The sequence below is a fragment of the Oreochromis niloticus genome, linkage group LG1 (assembly GCF_001858045.2).
Source record: "Oreochromis niloticus isolate F11D_XX linkage group LG1, O_niloticus_UMD_NMBU, whole genome shotgun sequence".
Taxonomy (NCBI): domain Eukaryota; kingdom Metazoa; phylum Chordata; class Actinopteri; order Cichliformes; family Cichlidae; genus Oreochromis; species Oreochromis niloticus.
This window is the reverse complement of record NC_031965.2, coordinates 34712163-34735366: the sequence shown is the minus strand read 5'-3', so window position 1 is coordinate 34735366 and position 23204 is coordinate 34712163. Positions and strand designations below refer to the sequence as shown.

Here is a 23204-nt window from a genome sequence, read left to right as displayed (position 1 = left end):
TTGGATTTCAATAACAACGAGAAATTTAATCAAAACTTGAGTCAAAATTGACTTAAATGGGGTGGTGCCTCTTATTTTTTCCAACTGAGCTGTTATTGTAAGCAGAGGAACACAGGCGTCTCAAATTTTAAATCAGCTTTTCCAATCATGTTGAGAGGAGCATTCCCTCCGGTAGGCAATCTATATGCAGATTCACACCTTGAGCTACTTGAGCATAATGAAATGCCTAAAACTGCTCAGAAGGGTAAAAATGAGGCAAGATAACTGACACTCTTGAGAGGAGGCTAATCTCTGAATAACACTTGACAGGAAATGATGCGCCGAAACTCATCCAGCGTGAGGGAGTGGCATCAGGCAAATTCACGGGTCACAATATATCAATTGGCATATGGAGTGTGTCTAGACAAGGTGCAGATTAGGATTCTATGGTAGTCACACCAGCAGCGCTACTATAACTACAGCTTATATGGACACACAATAGAGGCGAGCTGTGATGATTGATATGAGCATGCAGCTGGCCTAAGCAACTCCCACAGGACGACAGCTTGAGGAGCTTTAAACCAAATATTTCCACTTTAATTTTTTTCCTAATCAGTGAACATTAAAATTATTATCCCAACATGCCACCAACATTTTTTTCAGACAGAATTTGCAGAAAGGATTGTCACTAATCAGGCCCTGCAGTCTGTGTGTCCACTTACCTGCTTGCCATGCACTAAAACACTAGTAATACTGGGGGCAAGGCTGTCCACTAGCTTAGATAACAGACTGGCAGCAAGACGGACAACACACCTAGTGGGCGAAAAGACACAAGAACATTCTTTACACCACGACAGATAACGACTAATGGCTAAGACTGCAGCCTCAGCAGAGGATGTATCATTTAATCAAAGTTAAAAAAAAAAAAAATCAATTTATAATCATTGCAATTCTTCCAATATTTGATTAAATACTCTTTAAAGTATTAAAAGTCAAACACATGAATAGAAAATGTGTCCCTATAAATACCATCTAAAAGTTTGTCATCTCCTAAAATATTTTAATGTTCACTAATTTCTGATTTCATTGTTCAGGATTCAGCGGGACCTTCAAACTGCCTCCTCGGGCCTGCAGGAATCCTATGAGGAAAAAATCAGCACACAAACTGTGGCTATCTTCACATGGTAGCCCACAACCAAGCCTGCTATCGACACACACCCACAACACAGAAGCAGGGAACACATGGAATGCTCTGATTAATGGGGGGCATGGATATAATCAGCTGAAACACACCCTCCTCTTATTATATGCTGCGAATATCTTTTTTGTGTGTGTTTCTGTGTGAGAGCGTGTGTGTGTGTCTGTAGAGTTATTCAGTGCTTAAACCTGCAGAAATACAAAGGCACATCTTGAATACAATGAATAAAAAAGGTAACAAAGCTTTAACGTTTAGAAGGCATGATGTGGTGTCAATCCACCGATGCTTTGTTGGGGAACCTATTTCAAGCTTCACTTCCTGGCCCATGTTAGGTAAATGAGAAAGTAAATTGAACTGAGTATTGATGCCATTTGCCAGCAAGCTGAAAACCTGCCTGCAGGCAATTTTTTTAAAAAACTTGACAGCATAATCAAATTTCTTTATGCTAAAATCCTATTAATTAACAAAAAACAGCATACAATAAAAGTTGTCATTTCAGGCAACCTGATACAAAATCAAATAAAAACACTGAAGGGAACAAAAGCTCACAAGCTGTGACAACCATTTGTAGTATTTGGTCAGTCTTTTGTGAGACAGGCCAGCAGTACACCACAAACAAAAAGGAATTTTGGCAGTTTTATAGACAAAGATTAAAGAGATTTCTTGACAACATAAAACATTGTACCCTGATTTGATGTTTTCATTTACCCATATCATTGCCCTAGAAGACCTATATATTATTTCAAAAACAAGGTCCCACATTACTGAATGCCTTCTGTGCAAATCTGTTGTGCAAGATCTAACAACAGACACAGTAAAGGGCAGTCAATTTGGCTCAGTTATGTATTTCACAAATTTTATGCCACGTTTGTTCTAATATTACATTATGTGTGTTGCCGGCTCCCACAGTAGCTATGAAGCACTTTCATCTAGCAAACAAATAAATTGGTCCTGTGGCTACAAGTCAAATTCTGTTTCATTTGCAGTATACAGCCAGCCTTAGAGAAACATGTGATGCTAAAAAATAAATTATATATGTACATCAAAACCGCAGACGTGAAGGGCGAGCCACTGTGATGGTTAATGGAGAGAGAAAGCCCGTACAGATCTGTGTCAAGGCGCCTGCTAGCATGGCAAAGCTGCCTCATCCAAACTGATGACTGTGTGAGAGTTAGCCATGTTTTATTTTTCTAACCCCAGTGGTTTCACAAGGAATACGTTTATCTCCTTGATATGCTAAGATATTAGCCTGTTAGTGTTTTTCCATCAACCGCTAGTCAATTAAATAACACTGAGATGCTAAATCTTATTCTTTTAAACGCATCCCTAATAGCTAGATAACTCTGGGGGCATTGAGTGGCCACTGCTTATGATCACATATTGTAAGCATTGTACACATTTAATGCATATTTATTGAACTTATTTAAAAAAGAATGAACTCAAAATTCAGTTTAATGTTTTCTTTCACACATCTAAATGACCTGCCTAAGAAGAATCCAAAATGTGGATGGGCTGAACCTCACACAGCTCTAGGAAAGCTTTGTCGACAGCAAGCTAGCCAACTAACTGGTGCTACTCATGCAGGGACTTGACTCCATCTCTGCCTGAACATTACCTGTTTCCCATGCACCAGAATTGTGGTGATGTGAGGAGCTATAGAGCTGGCAAACTTCTTGGTAATAGCTGCAGCATGGCGCACTGCCAGCCTACAGTTCAGCCAGATTAAATGACAGTTATTTTGAAGTGTTTATGAAGATCACACAACAGGTCTGTAGACAAGCAACTGCTTAAAAGAACCCTCGAAAAAGAGAAAAATCCTCATATAGTTCACATCTCATTAAATTTCCCATTCCAAGTTTTTTTATTACACACACAAAGAATGTTAGCAAAGGCAAAAACCGAAAATCAAATCTGGACAAATATAATGTAATCCAAAGAAATGTAGGAACAGAAGGCTGAATTGCTGCAAAAAGGTCTATGAACAGATTTTAATCGTGCGTGTGCGTGTGTGAGAATATCAGACCAAAGTTTTCGGCTGCCAGCTCTTCTGTAGATTCTCTCCAATTCTTCCATCATGTTCTCTATAATTGCAACAAAACGTTCAGACATTAAAAAAACTTCAAAGAGAAATAGAGCTGTATCTAAATTAATACGATATAACTGATGAATGCACAAATTTTTTAAAGGTAGAAAAGAGTTTAGATAATGTCAGGCAAAACTGGGAAGTGGAAATTCCTCGATTTAAACAGATTTGCTGTTAATTTGTGAAAGTACAGCTTTTAGTTGCTCTCTAGCTCACAGTGCGAGTGCTTACCATCTTTGGCAAGGAAGTCAGGTCCTTCTCTCCTCAGAAGGATGCTAGCAAGCTGAGCCTGACTTGCCAAGCAGTCACAGTCCTTTACAATGATACACATACAGATGACAGAGATGATGAGCCTTCCATGTAAAAACAGCATAGTTAAACATTTCAGCCACGATCATTTCTATTTGACAGTAGGGCGCTGTTTGGGAAAGCAGAGGCAAAGAGCCCGGGGGGAACAAAACTGAGCAGGCGTCAGTGACAACAGGCACGACACTGATTAAGTCAGACATGGCATAAAAGGAAGAGCTGGAGGGGCTTCTGCCAGTCTTGGTAATGCTGTTCGGATAAAAGATTACCATTTAATTAGCAGCTACAGCTACAACAGTGAGGAAAAGTTTATGCCCTGCCCATTTTATTCACGGTTCTCTTTAGTTAAGAGAATATGTTATTTTTGGGTACTTTTTGAACAACTCACATGGAACTTCTGAATGATCTCATTGGTGGACTTGTTCTGCCACTCCTCCACATTGATCTCAGGCTGCTGCTCCAGGTCGGAGACGTTGGGCGTGCTTGTTTGTCTCTTCACCTTGGAGTGCTTAGGCAGCTCCAGCTCCTCAAAGCTTTTAAACTCTGGGATCCTGTTCTCACACACAGATACAGACAAATTATATTTTTTGTGTTATCTGCAGCTTTGCTTTCACATTTAAAGCAGTAAATGAAAATAAAGCTGGTATCACTTAGACACTTTGATTTATGCAGTAATTATGGCAAAAACACTGACATCTGTCAAAGGGAGCATAAACACTAGAGGGGCTCTTACTCTGCTTCGTTGACACGCAGGAAGTCCAGTTGCTCCACAAATGCCCCAGATATCAGGGTCTAAATAATTGATAAGGAAAATGCACATCAAAGAAATTGTCAAGTGACTTTTTAGAAATTCTTTGTGAATTTAACATTCAAGAGATTCTGCAGTACTGCATTGACAAAGTACTTCTAAAACTCTACTCAGGAGCAGAAAAATATAGGAGATGAAAACTAGCTGCGTAGATCCCAGAGGGGAAGTTTGTCGGGTGACTCGGTTTACAAAACAACTGTTTAAATAATGCAGTTCGTACCAGATAACAAATGGAGTAGTAAGGTGTGAACTAAATTCACACTTACAAATTTTACAAATGTGTACTGTTGCAGTGACAAGTGAGTGTCTTACACGGTAATGCGATGATAAAAGTTTGAGCATTTTAAAAGCATAGCTGTGTAGGAGTTCAGTTCAGTTTGCCTTTCTCCTGTGGTCTAAATGTGATATTAGCCATTCCAACTGAAGTTAACTCCAAAACAAAAATAAGAGGCGTAGGAGAGGAGCAATCCCGCTCCCCATAACAATGAGATGATGAAGAGCAAACGTGTTTCAAAGCTGTAGGAGTTAGCTGTGTTGTGAATGGCAAATAGGCAAAGAGAAGGAAAAACTTTAAAGCAAAAAAAGAAAAAGAAAGGATCATATGAGGAAGTCTCTGCTGAACACCACAAACACACTGGAAGTGAAGTTCAAGTTGGAAAACTGTCATAAACTTTACAAAGTTACCAGTGTGCAAATAATCCTGGTTCTACCTTGGCCTAATTTTCTGGGTTTCTGAAATCATAAATACTGTGTTCAAAATCATTCAATGTAGGGATATTTGGACCAAGCAGTTAAAACTGAGGATGATCTGCAGGTTAGCTTTAAGGTTAACTGTAAATTTGGGAATAGTCCTACGAAGATTTCAATGAGGCACCAAATTGAGATATGATATGGACAAGGCACCAGCAAAATAAAGCAGTTTTTTTCTATCCCTTTATAACAATCACACATACACATTTGCACTTTGACGGATACATCAGGGCTAATTAAGCATTCACTATCTTGTCCACTGACGCCAGGGGTTGGACCAATAACCATCCAATTAGTGGACAAGCTGCTCTTCCTCCTGAGCTACCAGAAGTACTCAAAATCTAGCAAACAAGAAATCCTTTTACTTTTACTTTAAATATGCTTTATGGTCCTGACTCTTCTACGGATTGTAGGCACTGCAACATCTACTGAACACTGACCTACTGAACTATGTAGGCAGAGGTTATTTTATAGCACCCGTAACACTTGTTTCATCCATTTCATCATGCCAATAAGCCGCTTCATTTATGCACTTAGAGTTTAATTTTATTTACCTCTGAGTAGGTCAAAACCTACACAAAAGGAAAGGACTTGTCAATCTATCCATATAATATTTAATTCCATGTTGTCATTCAAATTCAAGCCATAAAAACCTTCACCCACACAGTCCCAGTCACCTTTTTTTTAACATTCAAAGCTCAAAGCAGCTTTAGCCTTCTCAAGCCAACAATGATAGTTTTCAAACTGAATTTCACAGACCAAGGTCACACACAGATGAACACTGGTGTTGCTATTAACATAAAGAGGAACACCAGCTTAAAGGCTGAGAAAGTTTTGTTTGTACCGTAAGGCAGAGGGGGAAGCCCGGGACAACGTTTTATTATTAAAACATTTGTTATATTAAGCCAGTGCGTTTATTTTAGAGTTTATTTGCAATATCTGCTGAGCTAAAAGAAGAGAGCAGCCTGTATACTTCTCTCTACAGGTGCTTTCATGAAAAGCCCCCACAATAAGCAAACAATCAAAAGTGGAGTAAAAGTAGTGGTGATATTGATTCTGTGCTTGCTTGGAAATGTAAGAATATGTGAATCTAAGAGCACAATTGATCAGTTAAATGTATGATTGACCCAATTTGATGATCTCACAGGAAAGAGAGGTTCTAGCTGTAGATATGAAATATACACCATATTCAACGTGATCAACACATAAGAAGAACCAAACCTAACAAATACATGCCCAGTGGCCTTTCTTAAGTATTCAGATATAATCCTATGAAATAAAATCATAATAAAGTCAAGCTATCAGCTGCAATAGCATTTTATGTTCACTGGTGTCTAGCACTAAATCTACCATCCTGTTTCAGTATCATGTCAGCTTATGTTGTACTGCTGTTGCTGTCCATTTTTGTTACATTTCATATTTTGACAAGAATTATTTCGAAGCAATTAAATTAAACTAGAAGGTAGCTACTATCTCAGTGTCAAAGAAACCTGCTATCACATTGCTTTTGCCGTTTTGCCATAAAATCCAGGCCATGTTGGAAAAACATTTCAGGTCATTGTTCACAGTGCCTCAAGTGAACATAGTCCATTTCAGGTTTCAAATGGAAAGACTCCATTTGGTTTAGGAGAGCAAGCTACCTGATTAGTGTGTGCAGGATGCAGAACACATGATACCCACTGGCCCCACTGTGAATTCACCAGACAGTTACCTGCTATATTCTCTAATGGGCACAGACAGACATCGCCCTTGCTTTGCAATGAGAGTTGCCAGGATTAAATCTGTTTGATTTAACTGGATCCAACTACTGTAGAAAGCTTCGGTGCTGCAGGTCATGTTTGACTTTTGTGTGGGTTTCTTTTCATTTAGTTGACCAGTTTGATTGTTTAAGTGTTGATTAAAGCATATATTTGACATTTGTATTGCAAACACAAACATAATTAACCGGATCCACAAACCTGAAGTCTGTCAACATGAACTTTGACTTCTCCGATGCTGCCCTTCTTGAATGAGGCCAGCATGTCCAAGACTGGGTTAAAGCGGCTTCCTCTGATGAGACAGAAGTTAAAATGTTGTGATAAGCTCTCTCTCCTTTCATCACAAGTATCATTGATTTTATTCCAGACATAATATCTGTATTAAACACACTAATAGTGTCCAATAACCACAACTGAAGCTTCAGATCAAATGAGTATACTCAGTGCTTTATCTGGTATGTTGTTGACCCCTAGACAGGTCATAATCCCAATCAATAGCAAACTAAAGACTATTGAATTGTTTCTATGAGAGCCCACTGACTCATTCCAGATGCTGTAGCGTGGCTGCTTAAACGTTTGTAGCACATTTAACATATGGCTCCCTGGATAACGGTCAATACTACTGTAATCAGCCCACCAGCCAGGCTATAGTGATACAAATGAGAAACATTATCGCCCAATCAGCAAGCAAATGTGCAGTAGCACCTTTCAGCTATAAAGACAGATAGTACATAATGAAGGGAAAAAATGGAGGGGAGGAGGAGAAACAGAAACATGATTGATGGGGGAAAAAAGCAAAATAAATTCTCTGTCAAGACATTTTGTTGCAAGCTTGAGTCGGATGTTAGACAGAAGATGAGATAGTGAGTGATGTATGACGAGATTGGGGAAGGGAGAATGCTTTGAGAAAGCGATCATACAGCAGGAAGACCAGAAAAAAATGACAAAAGGACTATTGTAGAGTGTAAATATTACTTGATGTTATCCTCACGGATGAGAACGAGGAAGAGAGGACGCCCTGGCATCTTCCAGCACTGTTTGATGAACTGCAGGGTGTTCTGGACACACAGACACACACAAACACACAGACACCATTTCATACTTCCAGTACAAAGATTCAACTTTCAGCTTGAATCTGTGGTATTTCTAGAGTTCACTCTGGGCTTAAATTCTTTGGTTTTAAGTTGGTACATATTAAAAAGTACAACAGCGGCTTTATTACCACATAGAAAACTTAGATATAGACTGCCTGATAATTTCCTTTAATTAATATTTCAGTCTTGGTATATGCCAGTTCCCGCAGTCATACGCTCCTACCGTTTTTCAGTGGCAGGTGCCAATTAATGCCGATAAGCCACTCTTAGCTGGCAATCAGAGTGTCAGACGCTGATGTATGTAGTGCATATATAGAACGGTCCTGAAAGTATGCGACCATACTAATATCATTAGTCTTTTTATGGAAATATGGAAATAATCAGAAAGTTTGATGTTTTTAAAGTAATTAAAAAAGAACAACAAGTTCTGAACCTTCCATGAATTACTACCGTGGTTGAGAGATTTTAACAGTTGAAGGTGTTAAATGTTTTGGCTACCTGCACTTTGTACATCTCCTGGCTCAAAAATGTTCAGCAGTGAGAGGCTACTTTGCACCAACTATTTAAGACCAAAGACAACACTGGCGTACTGATTGGCAAAGCAAAAGAAAAGAAAAAAAATATGATTATTAGAAGCTCTTTAGAATATTATCCAGCTGTGCACATCTTATGGAATCTATTTACAGAGTCTAGTGAGTTCAGTTTGCATTTAAAGCCAAAAGGGACCAAAAGCAAAACTACAGACTGAGGTATGATAAGTGGCGTAACCATAAATTATTTTTATCAAGTCTAAACAGTTATCACTGGCAAATCTTTGGCTAATTCTTGCACATTAAGCCCACAATAGTAATGTGCAGCCTCTAACGAATAATTATAACCTATAAATATAACCTGAGATAATGTGTATCCATAGTATGCAGTGTAGTCATCAAGCCTACAGATGTTTTTTAAAGGCCAAGTTTAGGTTAAGCTACTATCAGTCCTAGCATTAAGCAGGCTATGACAGCGTGTGCCTTTTCTATTGGGCCAAGTGAAAGCAGTAAGAAATCACATTAAATTACAGATTTCTTGCCTTTATTGAAAAACAGACTCTTTAAACCAGACAAGCTGAATATATCTCAGTTATTTAAGTTGTGTAAGCACATAAAATCTTGTAAGTTGTGGACTCATGACATTGGTAAGCTCCATAATGTGACTGTGACTTACCTTAATGTCATCAATCAGCAGCATAACATCTTGGGACAAGTAGAAGTCACTTAGATCAAACACTATTGGGTAACACACCACCGTCTTGCCCAGGATACGATAAATCTAGAGGGAAACGTGCACACGCACACGCACACACACACACACACACACACACACAGCTGCATTAGAAGACGGATAGCTCACAAGAAGCCACATATACATTATTCTGGGTAGCGTATAAAACAAGCCATCAATCCTAAGACAGAGGGGGCACACAGGAGTTACACAGTCACTCTTGATAACACACACTGATGCAGCACATACACACAACTGGTAGAAATCTCCTTTTCACACATACAGATTTTCACAGGGGCACACACACTGATAATGATAATGTCCTCTGGCAGTCAGCCATCTTCCCCATAAATGTTCCATTATAATATTGTCTTAGCAATGCGTTGGGAGACATGATTCATTTGTTTGGCAATGCTTTTGTTTGAGGAGGCTGCTATAGCTCAACTTATTTAGTTGTACTATGTCCTTCATTTGCAAGAAACCGCAAACAACACCAGCAAGAAACATTAACGCCACGCAAACATGGACGTTACAAATGCTAATTTGTAACAGCTACACAACATGCACATACCCGGACACAAACACACAGGCTGCTGGACACCAACTTAGCACATTAAAATGCAATAACTCCTGAGACTACGCGAAACCTACTCAGCGTTCACTGATGCATAGTGTATGAATAAAGAAGGAAAGCACTCGTGGAGCCGAATAATTTTTTATGAGATGTTGCCATATTGTGAAGCTCTGGAAAATTTATGTGGATCAATATGTGGGAGGTTTGTTAGTGGTCACCCATGACCTGTGCAAAGTCTCACGGAGTGCATATGTACAGTAAGCACATGTATTGAGATGCTCGTACATGTGTGTGGGTACATGTGTGCATATTCAAATACCTTACAGGTCCCGATGCAGCCCACTGGCCTATCTGGGCGTCCACTCAACCCCAGCTTTTTATTGATGGCAAGGAAACGGTACGCCTGCAGAAAGACAAACACACACACATTATACAGAGACATAAACTAACATCTTATCAGTAAACTAAACTCTGGAAAAATCTTCCTGCTAAACTCTCTGATTTCACATAAAACTACAACCTACATCTTTATCTGCAATCCCTGCGATCAAATTGGTACTACTATGAGACTGAAAATACCACATTTGATTTAAAATGTCATGCAGCACAGTTCCATTCACCATTTAAATGAAAGCATGGGTCCAATATCTGTCTGTCCCACTGGGACATTTTTTGTTGTTGCAACTCATAAGCTGAAATTACCTCCATATGGCAGAACCACCTACTGATAGCAGCTCTGTGTAAAGTTATGAGACGTGGCGATAATGAAAGGTCCCCGTGCCACCATCAGCAGCATGCTTAGTGGACCCAAGTATACCCATGGGAGCGAGAGCTGATAACACCGTTGTAATGCAGTGCAGGGGCCCACGAGAAGAGACACTGAGATCAAGCTGAGTTCTCAATAACATCTTTTGGTGTGATAGTTCCCAAAAATGATTTATCCTCGTATTTAGTGATCTGAGTTGCAAAGCCTGTCAATCTCTCTGTTGTTACGTGACACATATGCAAGTTATGATGTTAACAGCGGCAGATCTATCCAAAGGTTTGATTAATTTTTATAACAGTTGGTCTTCAATTTCACACTGTTGGGATTTGTTGGCCGACATGACAGCAACCAAAAGATTTTATCAGTTGTAGATAGCTAGCTAATTAGCACTGGCTCTCGACTGGTTGAAGGATTCCTCTGCCATAATCTGCCTTTCTAAAACATAATTAGGTTAGCGAGTGATGTGGCTTTGGAAATATTGCCTGTTGCTGGGAGCAGTTTGGTTCTTGAAGTTGCGAAAAAGTTCAGTGCCACTGCCATAGAAGGATTGTGCTGCTGGTGGGTACGTAATTTATTTATTTTACCCATCAGTAGTTTTAATGTTGTGGCTCACTGTTACAAAGGCCTTTCTGAAGAGTTGTATTTAGCCCATGAAAACAGTAATTTCTTAGAATGAAGATTGTGTTACAAACCAGGCAAAGACTTGAATGGGATGGACACTTTGTTTATGCTATTGGACATGTAGGATTAAGCATTATTGAAGACTAACACATAAAACAGAGGAAAAATTTGTATCTTCACTGCTTAGATTTTGACCATCTTCTCCATCTCGTTCTCATGAAATCCCGTAACATGTTCCTGATTGAACTGAAACATCTATCAGCTTTTTTCTTTGCACTGAACTACAAAATATGACCTTGTTTCTTTACAAATTAAACTAAAGTGAAAATATTTCAAATTATTCTTTTAAAAGACATTAAAAATTCTTCTCGGATAGATGTTTTTCCCCTTTGGGTAAATCATCACAGCTCCACTCAATAAAATGATCCAGTTCTATGTTCACATCCAAGATTGATATAGATTGGAGAATGGAAGGGGTCCTTTTTTTGAGAGTAGGTGTTTCCTGTCTGGTCAATGTGTAATCTCTTCACACTGTAATTCCATCTCTTCCAGCTCTACAGAAGAAGTACTGTACTGACTTTAATCAAGTCACAAGTCAAGTTTCAAGGCTCGGTCTGGTCCTTCAGTCGCAAGGTGAAAATCCTGAGTCAGTTCTTTAGTACAGAACAAATTTATGAGATGAAAAATGTTAACATCAGCAGTGCGAGTATGTCTGGTGCACAGAGGCTGGAAGAGAGCTTGACATTAATTCTCAACTCCAACATGGTTAGGCTGATGAAGACAGGCTCAGGATGGCAGAGGTCAAATCTCACATTTAAATGGTGAACTGAATAAGACCTGTGAGTCAAGTCTGAAAATATAATATACACATAGGCTAACAAAAGCTTGAACTAACAGCATTACTATGCATTTTGCACTAATTATGGAATTGGCAAACCCAGATCTATAAACAACTAGCAAGTAAAACCAAGATGGATGAGTAAAAAAAAAACTCTTGAGTTTGCAGGTAATAACTTATTATTATATCCAAAAGGCTCTAAAGTTTGTCAAAACAGAACTGAGGAAAAAGGTCATGGCCTCCCCCTCAGCCATCTCTGAAATGCATTTACACACAACAGGAGAGAGAATACAGGAGCTCCAGCCTTTCAGCTTCCCAAGCATTTCTTTGGTGTTTTAGATAAAAGCTTTTTACCACTGTGTTGCCTGCTGACAAAATCCACTGATGCAAAGATGCAAAGAAAAAGAAGGTGGACATTGATTTCTTGCCGCTGCTGGATCGAAGCCCAGTGGTGTGACACAGTCACCACAACTTATCATTTATGTGTGAGAGAGAGAGAGAAATCTGTGTTTGCAGTATTACATTTCTCTTTTGTACGTGGCTGAGTATGAAACCAGGAGTGCTCATTTCCTATGAACAACATATGAGCGTGAAATTTAAACACGTTCGGATGAGTTCTATCATCATACAGCATCAGTACACAAAGACTCAAATATCAGAGCAGGAAATCTGCCTATCAAGCTTTCCCTGCTGCATTACAACTCATCCTAATTGCAATACACAACATCCTCCAAAAGGTGGTGCTCTGCCACTCCTATGTGGTTCCTCACTGTTCTGAAATGCTGGCATTTAATACTAAATGATACACAATTATGTTAAAAAGAGAGGAAAAGTAAAGTTTCATACATATATGCTTATTTATAAAGTAGAAAAATGTTAACTAAAGATTGAGTGACTTTGCAAACTATTGCCATAACAGGCAAAGATAAGACCTGGAGGAGAAAACCCAAAGGAGGGTGGAGGAACCTCTGCACCCAGTTCTTCCTGTGTGCAGAATACCAATGACGAACAACAACACGCAGACAGCCTATCAAAGCATCCTTTCATTCCCTCGCATTTCCACTGACCGAAGCGCAAACAGCAAGTCTGACATGTGGAAAATGTAACAAAAAGCTGTATTTCGCATTTCTTCTGTGGGTAAGTGTGAGGAAGAGCAATTATTTGCTTACAAAACTTTTTCTTCAGCATAGATATACTCCTCATTTCGACAGGTGCTCAGACAGGAGTTTTTCTGCATATTTTATTATTGCTGATTTGGTGCCCTGCACAGTGTACATTTAATTGCTGAAGTCAATGCTCACAAAAGATTTATTTTTGCTATAGTTGCTGACAACCAGAGAGACTTAAATTAAGCTTACAGGTTCCAAAACAGCTCAAAATAATGTCCGTGATGACATGGGTATTTTCCAAATCTTGCCCAAAAGTCAGCACAAAAGTCCCTTGGAAATATTATTTTTCACTGAGTTACAGTTGAAGTAATGACACAAAAAGATTTGCACTAAAAATAGTGAAATCTTAACCAGCATATTTGAAAAAAAATATTCAAGCTAAGGTTCCATAAACATTCTGTTGAAATTAAAACGGGGCAGATTTTAAACACCGATCTTTTAAACTAGAATTAATTAACAATTAAAAAAGAAAACACTAAACAAAAAAACCCTCTTTACAGTGACCAACACTTTTTCAGTGTAGATTTACAAAGAGGAATGGGTAAGCTATCACAAGCTGATTCTCGGTTTTATATTTTTGTCCATTATGACTATTTAATAGTATTTTACTCACCAGCACTGCAGGAGAGTTTTGGTCTTTTAGATCATAGATTACAGAGCCTTCATAAAGACAACAATTCAAAGCTATTGGGGAATGCATATAGCAGCTTATGATTCAATGCCTTTTTTTTCTCCACTGCATTTCCGTACATGCTGTAAAAGGAGGAGTAACTGTGGGAAGAAGGTTGCTTTCTATAGGTTTTAAAACTGAACAAGCATGAGCACACTGTAGTTTACCTCAACTGCAGCACAATAAGGGACACTCAAAGTGCTATAGGATTTCTAGGGGACTAATTCAATTTTTTTAGGTCTCTATCGAGACAGGTGTTTGACGCAAAGTGTCCTCCCCACCCCCAAAACAACAAAATGTATTTTTAATGATCTTTAAGAGCCTCATTGGGATCTTATTTGGAAGGCTTCACAAGCTGCTTGTAACTTGCATCACATTGGAAAAAAATCAAGAGTAGTCTCAACAAACAAATTGCCATCCTTAGTGACATCGGCGACGACAATCAGATATGAAACGGCTAAAAGGAAGGCTATTTTTGGACAAAGCAGTGACATGAAAGAGGATCAGCTTAAGGGTGCATGGGTGGGAATAACACATTTCAAATGTAATTGCCACTCTCCCATCGACAGGCAGCTGTTGTCAACACAATCAAATGGCCGCAAGAAACGAGGTGAGGTGAGCAAATGCAGCCTGCAGCACCAGAGATGGTGGTGACTCGGAGATAAACAGATTCTGTCGAGGAAGAAATGTCTGTCTGGGCTTCAGATTTAATATTCAGCACAGTGCCCGCTCTGACTCACAATTGCATATCCATCTGAGAGGCTGAGCGGTGCAGCAGAATGAGGCAGAAGGGAGAGAAGGAAAAAGTAACAGGTATGACAGTTCAAAGGCAGATGATAGACCTGGAGGGGAGAGTTGTTTGGTGTAACGGACATAATGGGGGGCGGGGCAGGATACGGGCCTAGAGTGGAGACTCGGGTTAGGGATTCAAATGTGACGAATATTGTGATGGAGGGACGGAAAGCAAAAAGGCCCATGACTACAGAGCTCAAAGAGACGACATGATAGAAGAAAATGGCTGTTTACAGAATGTGGCGTGGAGAATAAACGCCAAGTAACCGACATGACAGATGAGGACCAGCAACTAGGGAGTGACTGAGTGATGGATATGACAGAGGAAAGACAGACAACACAGAGTTGGTAGACTTCAAACAACAGACATGCAGATGAGGAACAGTATCCAGAGGAGAGACAAGGATTTGAGTGACGGATATTATGTGACTGAAGCACAAGTTGCTAGGGAGGTAGTGCTTGGTGTCATAAATATGACAGTACAAATAGTGTAATCTGCAAAAGATGAAAGGAGCAGAGTGGCCGGAATGAAAATAGCAGCTTGTGTTGGACTTGCTACTCAAGCAAGTGACAACGGCTTCACTTTCCTTCCGTCTCATCTTTATCTTACAGGAATATTTCCATGTAAAGGGCTCAGTTCCTAGTTCTGAATAACAATCTGCTACTTACTTTTCTTCTGTGTTTAAAAATATATAAATAAATAAATAATCTGGACACTGAGCATAAGCAAGAGCATCTCACAATCAGTATATCAATTTTGCTCTTTAAATAGCAAGAGTTTTATTACTTTTGTTGCTTAAAGTTTTGAAAGTTAAGGTTTGAAGGGATTTAGATTTGCTGAGCAGATTCACTGGTGAATTCAGATTTAATTAAATGCTATTGAACCTCAACCCCTTTTGTAGTAAAAGCTGATTTATACTGAAGATGACATCAGGGAGCTTTTACATCACACAGGATTTAGACTTTCATTTTCACAACATGCTTGTTTGATTCATAAGAGCAGGATTACTGCTGAAATCAAAGTTACCTTTTTTTAAACAATCCTTTTACACAGAAAGACTCATTATCATTTTATTCAATAAAATATCACTTTGCATTGAGAATGTACCTTAGATCAAATAGGAATTCCACCAAGGTAAATGGGAGAAAGGAATAGTTCTAGTGGCTTAGAATTAAAAAAAATGTAGCTGAACCACTAACTGATTTATTATTATTTCGGGGTTTTTATCGTTCATCACTCGACCTAGTCTCATAATGCCGATGGAAATGCTTTTTTAGGCTCGTGTTTATCTTTAAATATTTAAATGCGAGATTGAAACAGCTTATAGTGAAAACGATTCCAAATTTTTGACCCATCTAACATACCGTTCTGAAAGCAAATTTGGAGGCAGCTCTGCTCAATGCATCTCCAGTTTGCCACAGTGAAAGCTCCACCATTATGCTGATCAATCAATGTGAACAATGACTGCTCAACTAATAAGTCACTTCAACTACTCTGCAGCCCTGCTGTGACTGATGGGACAATCGAGAGGAAAATCTTAAGAGCAGGAAATCCTGGACTGACAAGCAGATGGACTGACTGAGCCAAGACGTATTGGGGTATTGATAGATGACTGCTGAAATGTAATCTCGCTCACTGCAAGATTGATCTGTGTAGTTGTGTTGGTGGTGGTGGGGTGGCTTCAATAGTCTATCACAGTATTCCTCCCTCACATTTTCTTCCAATCATTCAAAGCAAACAGGGCTGGGACTTTCTTATTTGAAGATAAAGAAAAGCCCGTAACTCAAGGACAAGTCACTGGCGCTAACTGTGCTAACCGCTAACCTCCAAAGGATCTGCAATCAGTTACATTTCAAGTTTAACGTTGGTAAAATCCGTCACTCAGACAGCAACTGTCTGATCATACAGAATTGCAAATATACTAGACTAGACTGTAGAATTTTAGACTCATTGTGAATTTCAGTTAATTAGCTACCACTGTGGGCAGTAGTTAGTTTGTCTTCACCCAACTGCCTCATAATGAAGGAGGGAAAAACAAATCACGTTATGAAGAGCCCCCTTCTGGACTGACATATGCACCATGTGAGTGCTGAATTACCACTAATACCACATGATATTAAATACCACATCCAAGTTTTTGTTAAGGAGCCTTTTTTGGTTTCTAATAGTTTAGTTGTAATAGTTTCCCTGACATCATCGCTACACAACTAGACAAAAAACCAACAGGAAGCCTCACTGAAAAAGTGTAGTTTCAAGTACGGTGTTTTCAGTTTGTTACTTGATTAGTTGTTAAAATCTCTTTTCTGACTGTTGTCATTTTTCCAGTGGACATGTAATAGGAATGAGAACACCTCAAACATTCTGAACTACACAAGAGGAGAACATAAACACAGGTCAAAGAGGTGTATGATTTTAAAACGCTCTAACAGACATGTGACCAACAAGCTTTACCTTGACCAGTTCCTTTTGAGGCCAGATCTGGATGGGCTCCACTTGCTGGGGTGTCTGGGTCTGAATACCATAGGTATTCAAAAACACTTGCAGTCTACAACCACATAGAGAAGAAACATACAATATTAAATTCATGCCGTCTCCATCAGCCCCACCAGTCCCTCCCACAGACCTTTTGTTGAAAAATACACATGAAAAAACCCTGATATGCTGAACTCTGTCTAACCCATACAGCAGAGACACAAAAAGCTGGAAATCTAACTGGACAGCAGGATATCTATTCTAATATATGGTTAAAAGACTATGACTAAACACAAAAATGGAGCTCGTTTCTCCTTCAAGACAAGAAAAAAAAACTATACCCATGATTCACCTTATTATTATCATTTTTCTTATTTTAAGAATAGATGGAGAAAAGCTGTAATCTAATCCTGTCCCTACTTCACTTAAACTGTTGGAGGCCATCTAGCACAGTGCCATTCAATTGAAATTCACCACTGTAAGTTTTAAAAAACGGTTGGACGGTCATAACTAGCATCGTCATTTATATTCCTTGCTCCCTAAGCTGCTGAGATATGCTGACTATAATGGGCCTGTTTCAATTTGTGTGGTCATGGGTAACTGTTGAATGATTTATTAATCATTAATGGGATCTTGTCTGCATGTCTTTTGTTCTCAAAATGAGTAACAAGTCCTTGGTCTCAGAAGCCTGCATTGCCTCCTTTTGCAGAAGTAACTTGGTGACTTTTTTTTACATAAGCATTTGTCCACCAAACTTGGTGGACCAAACTTGTCCACCGACACAAGTGTGTTGGCATTTCTGACCACCTTTTCGAGCAAATATTTTGTTACATAGTGTTCGGGGTTTTTCATGGATGTACTGCCTCCTTCAAACCTTCAAACCAAAACATTTCCATCACCATCCTTCACAGCTGGTATGACGTTTTTCTCCAGAAAGCTGTGTTTAATCGCTGCCAAAATGTGTCTACTGTTCACTATGCTTCATTCAGGCCAAAGTAAATTATTCTAAAAGGTCCGGTCTACAGCAAAACTGCTGTTTTGCTCTAATGTTGTTTTTTGGACTGTGAAGCCCTTTTTCCTGGCACACCCACATGGAGGTCAAATTTATGCAATCTCTCTTCTGATTGTTGACACGTGTACTTCCAACAGCTGCAAGAGTAGCCTGCAGATTCCATTTCCAATTCCAATTTGGGGTTCTTAGAGACTTCTTTTAGCATCGGTCTGTCTGATACTGGCCAGCAAATTCTGGCCAAGTAAACTGGCCGTTCTTTGAAATCAGTTCCATAATTGATTTTCTTGACAATAAAATTATTCATTAAAAAAAAAAATCCTTAAATCTGTTGCTACACTTCAAGCGCATCTTAAAGGTTTAGGGAGGTCATCAACAAACACAACAGCAGACACTACTAATAGGCTTTACTGAACCACAGTATATACAGGAGACAAGTTGAAGATGATGCAGGAGTCCTGATGGGGACTTGCAAGCAGCAGTAATTGGAGCTACAGGTTAACAAGCTTCACAGAGTCACTTGACCCTGTTTAACACACACACCCACATCGCCACACATGTATTTAAGTGTGCTTACACAGGCACATGTGTACTCACACACACACACACACACATAGACAATGAGAAGAATGACAGATGAGGCAGAGGTCAGCCTGAGCTCCAGCTTTATGAGCTCACCACAATTACAGCACTGACAGAGCTGACTAGGAGTGAGCAGTGGAAAATAACCTCCCTTTATGGCCTGCAACACATTAAGAGACGCACACACATATATATACACAGACACACACACAAACATTACCTCTGGCTCTCAGCTATCAGGGCCACGTGAATCACAATGTCATTCTCTATGGGGCCCTGTGAAAGAGAAAAACAGAGGGATTTATGTGAAGACTACTTTTTGCCTACAGGTTGCTAGTGAAAGAAAAAGTACATATAACCAGACACAAACGTGGAAAAATGTCCTTCTGTCTGACAAATCCAACTATGAAATACAAATTCAGGGAGAACAGGGACCATCCAGTTTGTTGCTCATATTTTTTATATATATATTTAGCTTTTAGGACTACTACAACTGGTCTGTAGTGTTGACTAAAAAATGTCATGACACAATGGAAATTGTCGGCAAATATTTACAGACAGTAAATAACTGGAACAAGATTCTTATCACCCCCACGATTTGGGGCGATCGTGGCTCAAGAGTTGGGAGCTCGCCTTGCAATCGGAAGATTGCCGGTTCGAGCCCCGGCTTGGACAGTCTCGGTCGTTGTGTCCTTGGGCAAGACACTTCACCCGTTGCCTACTGGTGGTGGTCAGAGGGCCCGGTGGCGCCAGTGTCCGGCAGCCTCGCCTCTGTCAGTGCGCCCCAGGGTGGCTGTGGCTACAACGTAGCTTGCCATCACCAGTGTGTGTGAATGGGTGGATGACTGGATGTGTAAAGCTCTTTGGGGTCCTTAGGGACTAGTAAAGCGCTATACAAATACAGGCCATTTACCATTTTAGAATCACTGGATGTGTAAATTTACTTTCTGGCATTGGTGAGCCTTTCGATTTAACATCAATCAATAAAGAAGAAAACTGGAAAACTGAGAGGAAAGTGGCTATAATCGAAATTTACCTCACTTGCATAGAAGAAAAACAATAACCTGCGTTATTGCTACTTCTAATCTGAATAAAAAATTGATACAGGGGTACCTGTCTGAGAGGAAAGTGCAATGTAATTGTGAAGGTTGAGAGCAATGTAAATGGGGGGAAAAAGGAGTAAAGATTAGAGAAATGTAATGTTATTACACTAATGTTTTCTCTGCTTAAGTACCCATATGGCGAAATGAAATTACATTAAATGGACACAGTAGTGGAACAGAGGCATTCGATTTTCTCACTGCGAAAACACCATCAAGTTTTGTCCCATCCCACATGCGACTGCCTGCTGTAAGACTCACTAATGTCTGCAGATGTGAATTAATCCACAGCTGAATCCACAGCACCATACATACTAACATCTGTTAAAAACTATAACCCAAAGTTTGTTTTAGGAAACATTTTTATTTTAAATATCAAACTGAGAGTTTGGGGGGAAAATACATGAAAGAAAAACAAAACCTATCCTAAACAACTAATACAAATCAGTTCATCAGCAAAGTTAACAGCATCGTAGTAAGATGGTAAATGGCCTGTATTTATATAGCGCCTTTCTGGTCCCTAAGGACCCCAAAGCGCTTTACATATCCAGTCATCCACCCATTCACGCACACATTCACACACTGGTGATGGCAAGCTACATTGTAGCCACAGCCACCCTGGGGCGCACTGACAGAGGCGTAGTATTCTTCATCTCCATTATATTAATCCTTTTCATAGACAGCATGAAGATACATACTGACAACCTGACCAGAACACAGCAACGTGTCAGTCATGTTGACATCAACAACAATAATAAAAGAAAAAAAAGTGACTGAAGACACGTACAAATTGTCTTTTGTGGAGAACCTATATACTACTGTTGACAGTTTAAATCTGTACTCATCATCTTCCACAGCACAAGAAGAGACTTTTGAAAGACTTTTGTAACTTTTCTTTGCATTTGCCAGTAATTTTATTTAAATTTATTATGCATTTACAGGTCTTTGTGACAGTATTCTTTCATATCAAAGTTCACCTTTACATGTCTTTTCCAGTACTTTAACACATGACGGGTTTCTATGTATTCATATGTTTGCAAATCAGTTTTTCTCCATTGCTTTATTTTATCCAATAGTTGACTATATGCATCTTCATCTGTATATAGGCTTCTCTTAATTCTTTATTTGCAGAATTCATTTTCACGAGTGTAATTTCTATGTGCACAAACCAATTGTAAGTGGAGCTGATCATCTTTATTGTACATCGACTATTCGGGGACATTTAGGAAGCAGGCAGCATCTTGTGACTCACAGACGAACCGGCCTTTCATCTCGTTCTCATTGTGATGATACTCGCACTAAAACGGTTACACACTAATACACACATGCAGACACATAGAACACGGCAGCATGAGCACCGGTGCCAGCATGTGTAGATGCTCAGACTCAGAGAATGCAGAGCCAGGGAAACCAACATACGAGTAGGCACACACACACACACACACACACACACACACACGGCTGGGAGCCATTTTGTTTTGTCGATAAGAGCTGGTTTTAGCCAACCACCTCGTTATCGTCAATCACAGAGCAGAGGGAGAGATGGGGGTGGCTGAGTAGAAAAAAAAAAAATACGCCTGAACACAAATCTCTCCAGATTAATACGGGAGCAATGGGTTCTAAAATGCTGCAATGCAACTCTCTCATTAGCGCTGCTCTCTGAGCTGACAAAGGACTCATTTGGCAAAGGAGACGATGTTGAAATGTATAATGGAGACGCAGCAGATATGTACTCCCGCTCGCTTTCTTTCATAGTCGACACACGACTATGCAACTGCAGTGAGGAAAATGAGATGAGTCTTCAAATGTTTCTTTAAACAACCTTTCAGAGGAACCCTGAAAACATCAATGTAGTGTGACCGGAATGCTTTCAAGGCTGAGGCGAATGTGGAGAAAAAAGACGTGTGGTTTCTCCACAGGGACTCTAGAAGGTAGTTAACAAACCATAGTGGACCGTGGGTATACCCAGTGGTTAGACCAGTGTAGATCTAAGAGTCCAAAGTCCTGTACGATACTTCAGGGAATTTGATTTTAGATAAATAAATGGAAAAAGAAGATGGAAGAAAAGAAATTGGCTGCATTTAAACCTATGAGCAAATAAATTCTCAAACTTTAATTATACAGTACAATAAGAAATGAAAAGTTCAGAGACGATATTTCAGAATGTGTTTACTGAGGCAGATTTGATGAAAACAGACAGACTGGCTTAATCCAGCCTCACATTGTTTTTAGACACGCATTTGAATATAATTTTGCTTGATTAGAAAAATGAACTCTTTCTTGTACCACAGTGCCTCCAATTACACAATTAAACCCACATATTACATACCCACGAATACCACAAGTTCACTTAGCTTCTCCTAGGTAACTCTGCTGGAAACCTGAAAGGGGACATGAAACGTGAGCTGCATTGCTTCAACATAAAATAACTGCTGGAACTACTCAGCATGAGTATATAGTACAGTGCACTGTATCCAAGGGGACACACTTCCGTTGTGCCAGCATTAAGGATTCAGCTGTTAACAGCTTAAGGATTGCATATAATCAATCAAACTGAGGTAAATTCACTCTGACACAGCAACTAGAAAATAGAATTACCATGCATAAGACAATTTGCCCTACCATGTCCTCCATTCAGAGATGTTTGGATAACTCAAAAACTTTGAATTTATACTTCAAAAACTCAGTGTAGCCCATATGCTATAGTAAAATAAAGACTAATGACTACAACAAATATTTTCATTTTAAAGCAACAATATTGGAAACTAACTATTATAGGCTCCAGCACCTCACTACTCCAGATTATGAAGCAGTCTGCCAAATAAAATCTTTTCACTTTGTTCATGGTTGCTCTAAGCTGTGGTAAGGTTTTTGGTACTGGTTGCAGTCTTTGGTGCTGGTTGTACTGGTTAGTAGAAATACGTTGTTGCGCCCACCATTTGCCTAGGGATCTCTTGGCGATAAAAAAATGGTAAAATCAGTTGCTTTGTTTGGCTTGGGTAGGGAATGGCAAGGACAAACAACTGCTAAGCCTTCTAAGCCTCATATTGTTGCGCACTCTAGAAAAAGAATGAACCTGACCAACACATCCTCTGCAGCTGGACTAGTGTTTAAAGACTTGGGAGAAGCCTCGGGGGAAAAGGTATTGCTTTTTTGAATGACATGGTGAAGGATGAAGGCATTGGCCTGGCAGATGGACTTCTTTATTGTTGCATTTAGGTTAAGGAGTGTTTTTATGACCCACAGACCTGGGACATGGTCTCCTATTTCTTAAAAAAACCCTCAAATCATGAAGAAGTACTGGTCATTAACAATGGACTGGCTGTTTAACCCATGTAAGAGGGGCCTGGGAGTTTACTGATCCAGTCTAGG

General features: G+C 39.5%; 1 protein-coding gene across 4 annotated transcripts in view; it reads right to left on the bottom strand.

Moving 5' to 3' along the window:
* Positions 1–23204, bottom strand: part of phkb (phosphorylase kinase, beta) — a 92033-nt gene that overhangs the window by 5507 nt on the left and 63322 nt on the right. For 3 of the 4 annotated variants that reach the window (XM_013276152.3, XM_013276186.3, XM_025908017.1), the window contains 11 exons: positions 18953–19008; positions 17121–17214; positions 10132–10215; positions 9182–9286; positions 7857–7939; positions 7083–7173; positions 4300–4358; positions 3955–4117; positions 3492–3573; positions 3201–3258; positions 702–792 (listed from right to left, as the gene is read on the bottom strand). In XM_013276152.3, coding sequence (XP_013131606.1) covers positions 702–792; positions 3201–3258; positions 3492–3573; positions 3955–4117; positions 4300–4358; positions 7083–7173; positions 7857–7939; positions 9182–9286; positions 10132–10215; positions 17121–17214; positions 18953–19008 — 966 coding nt within the window. Of the gene's footprint in view, positions 1–701; positions 793–2792; positions 2884–3200; positions 3259–3491; positions 3574–3954; positions 4118–4299; positions 4359–7082; positions 7174–7856; positions 7940–9181; positions 9287–10131; positions 10216–17120; positions 17215–18952; positions 19009–23204 lie in introns of all 4 variants that reach the window. The other variant, XM_013276172.3, reaches the window with a different exon arrangement.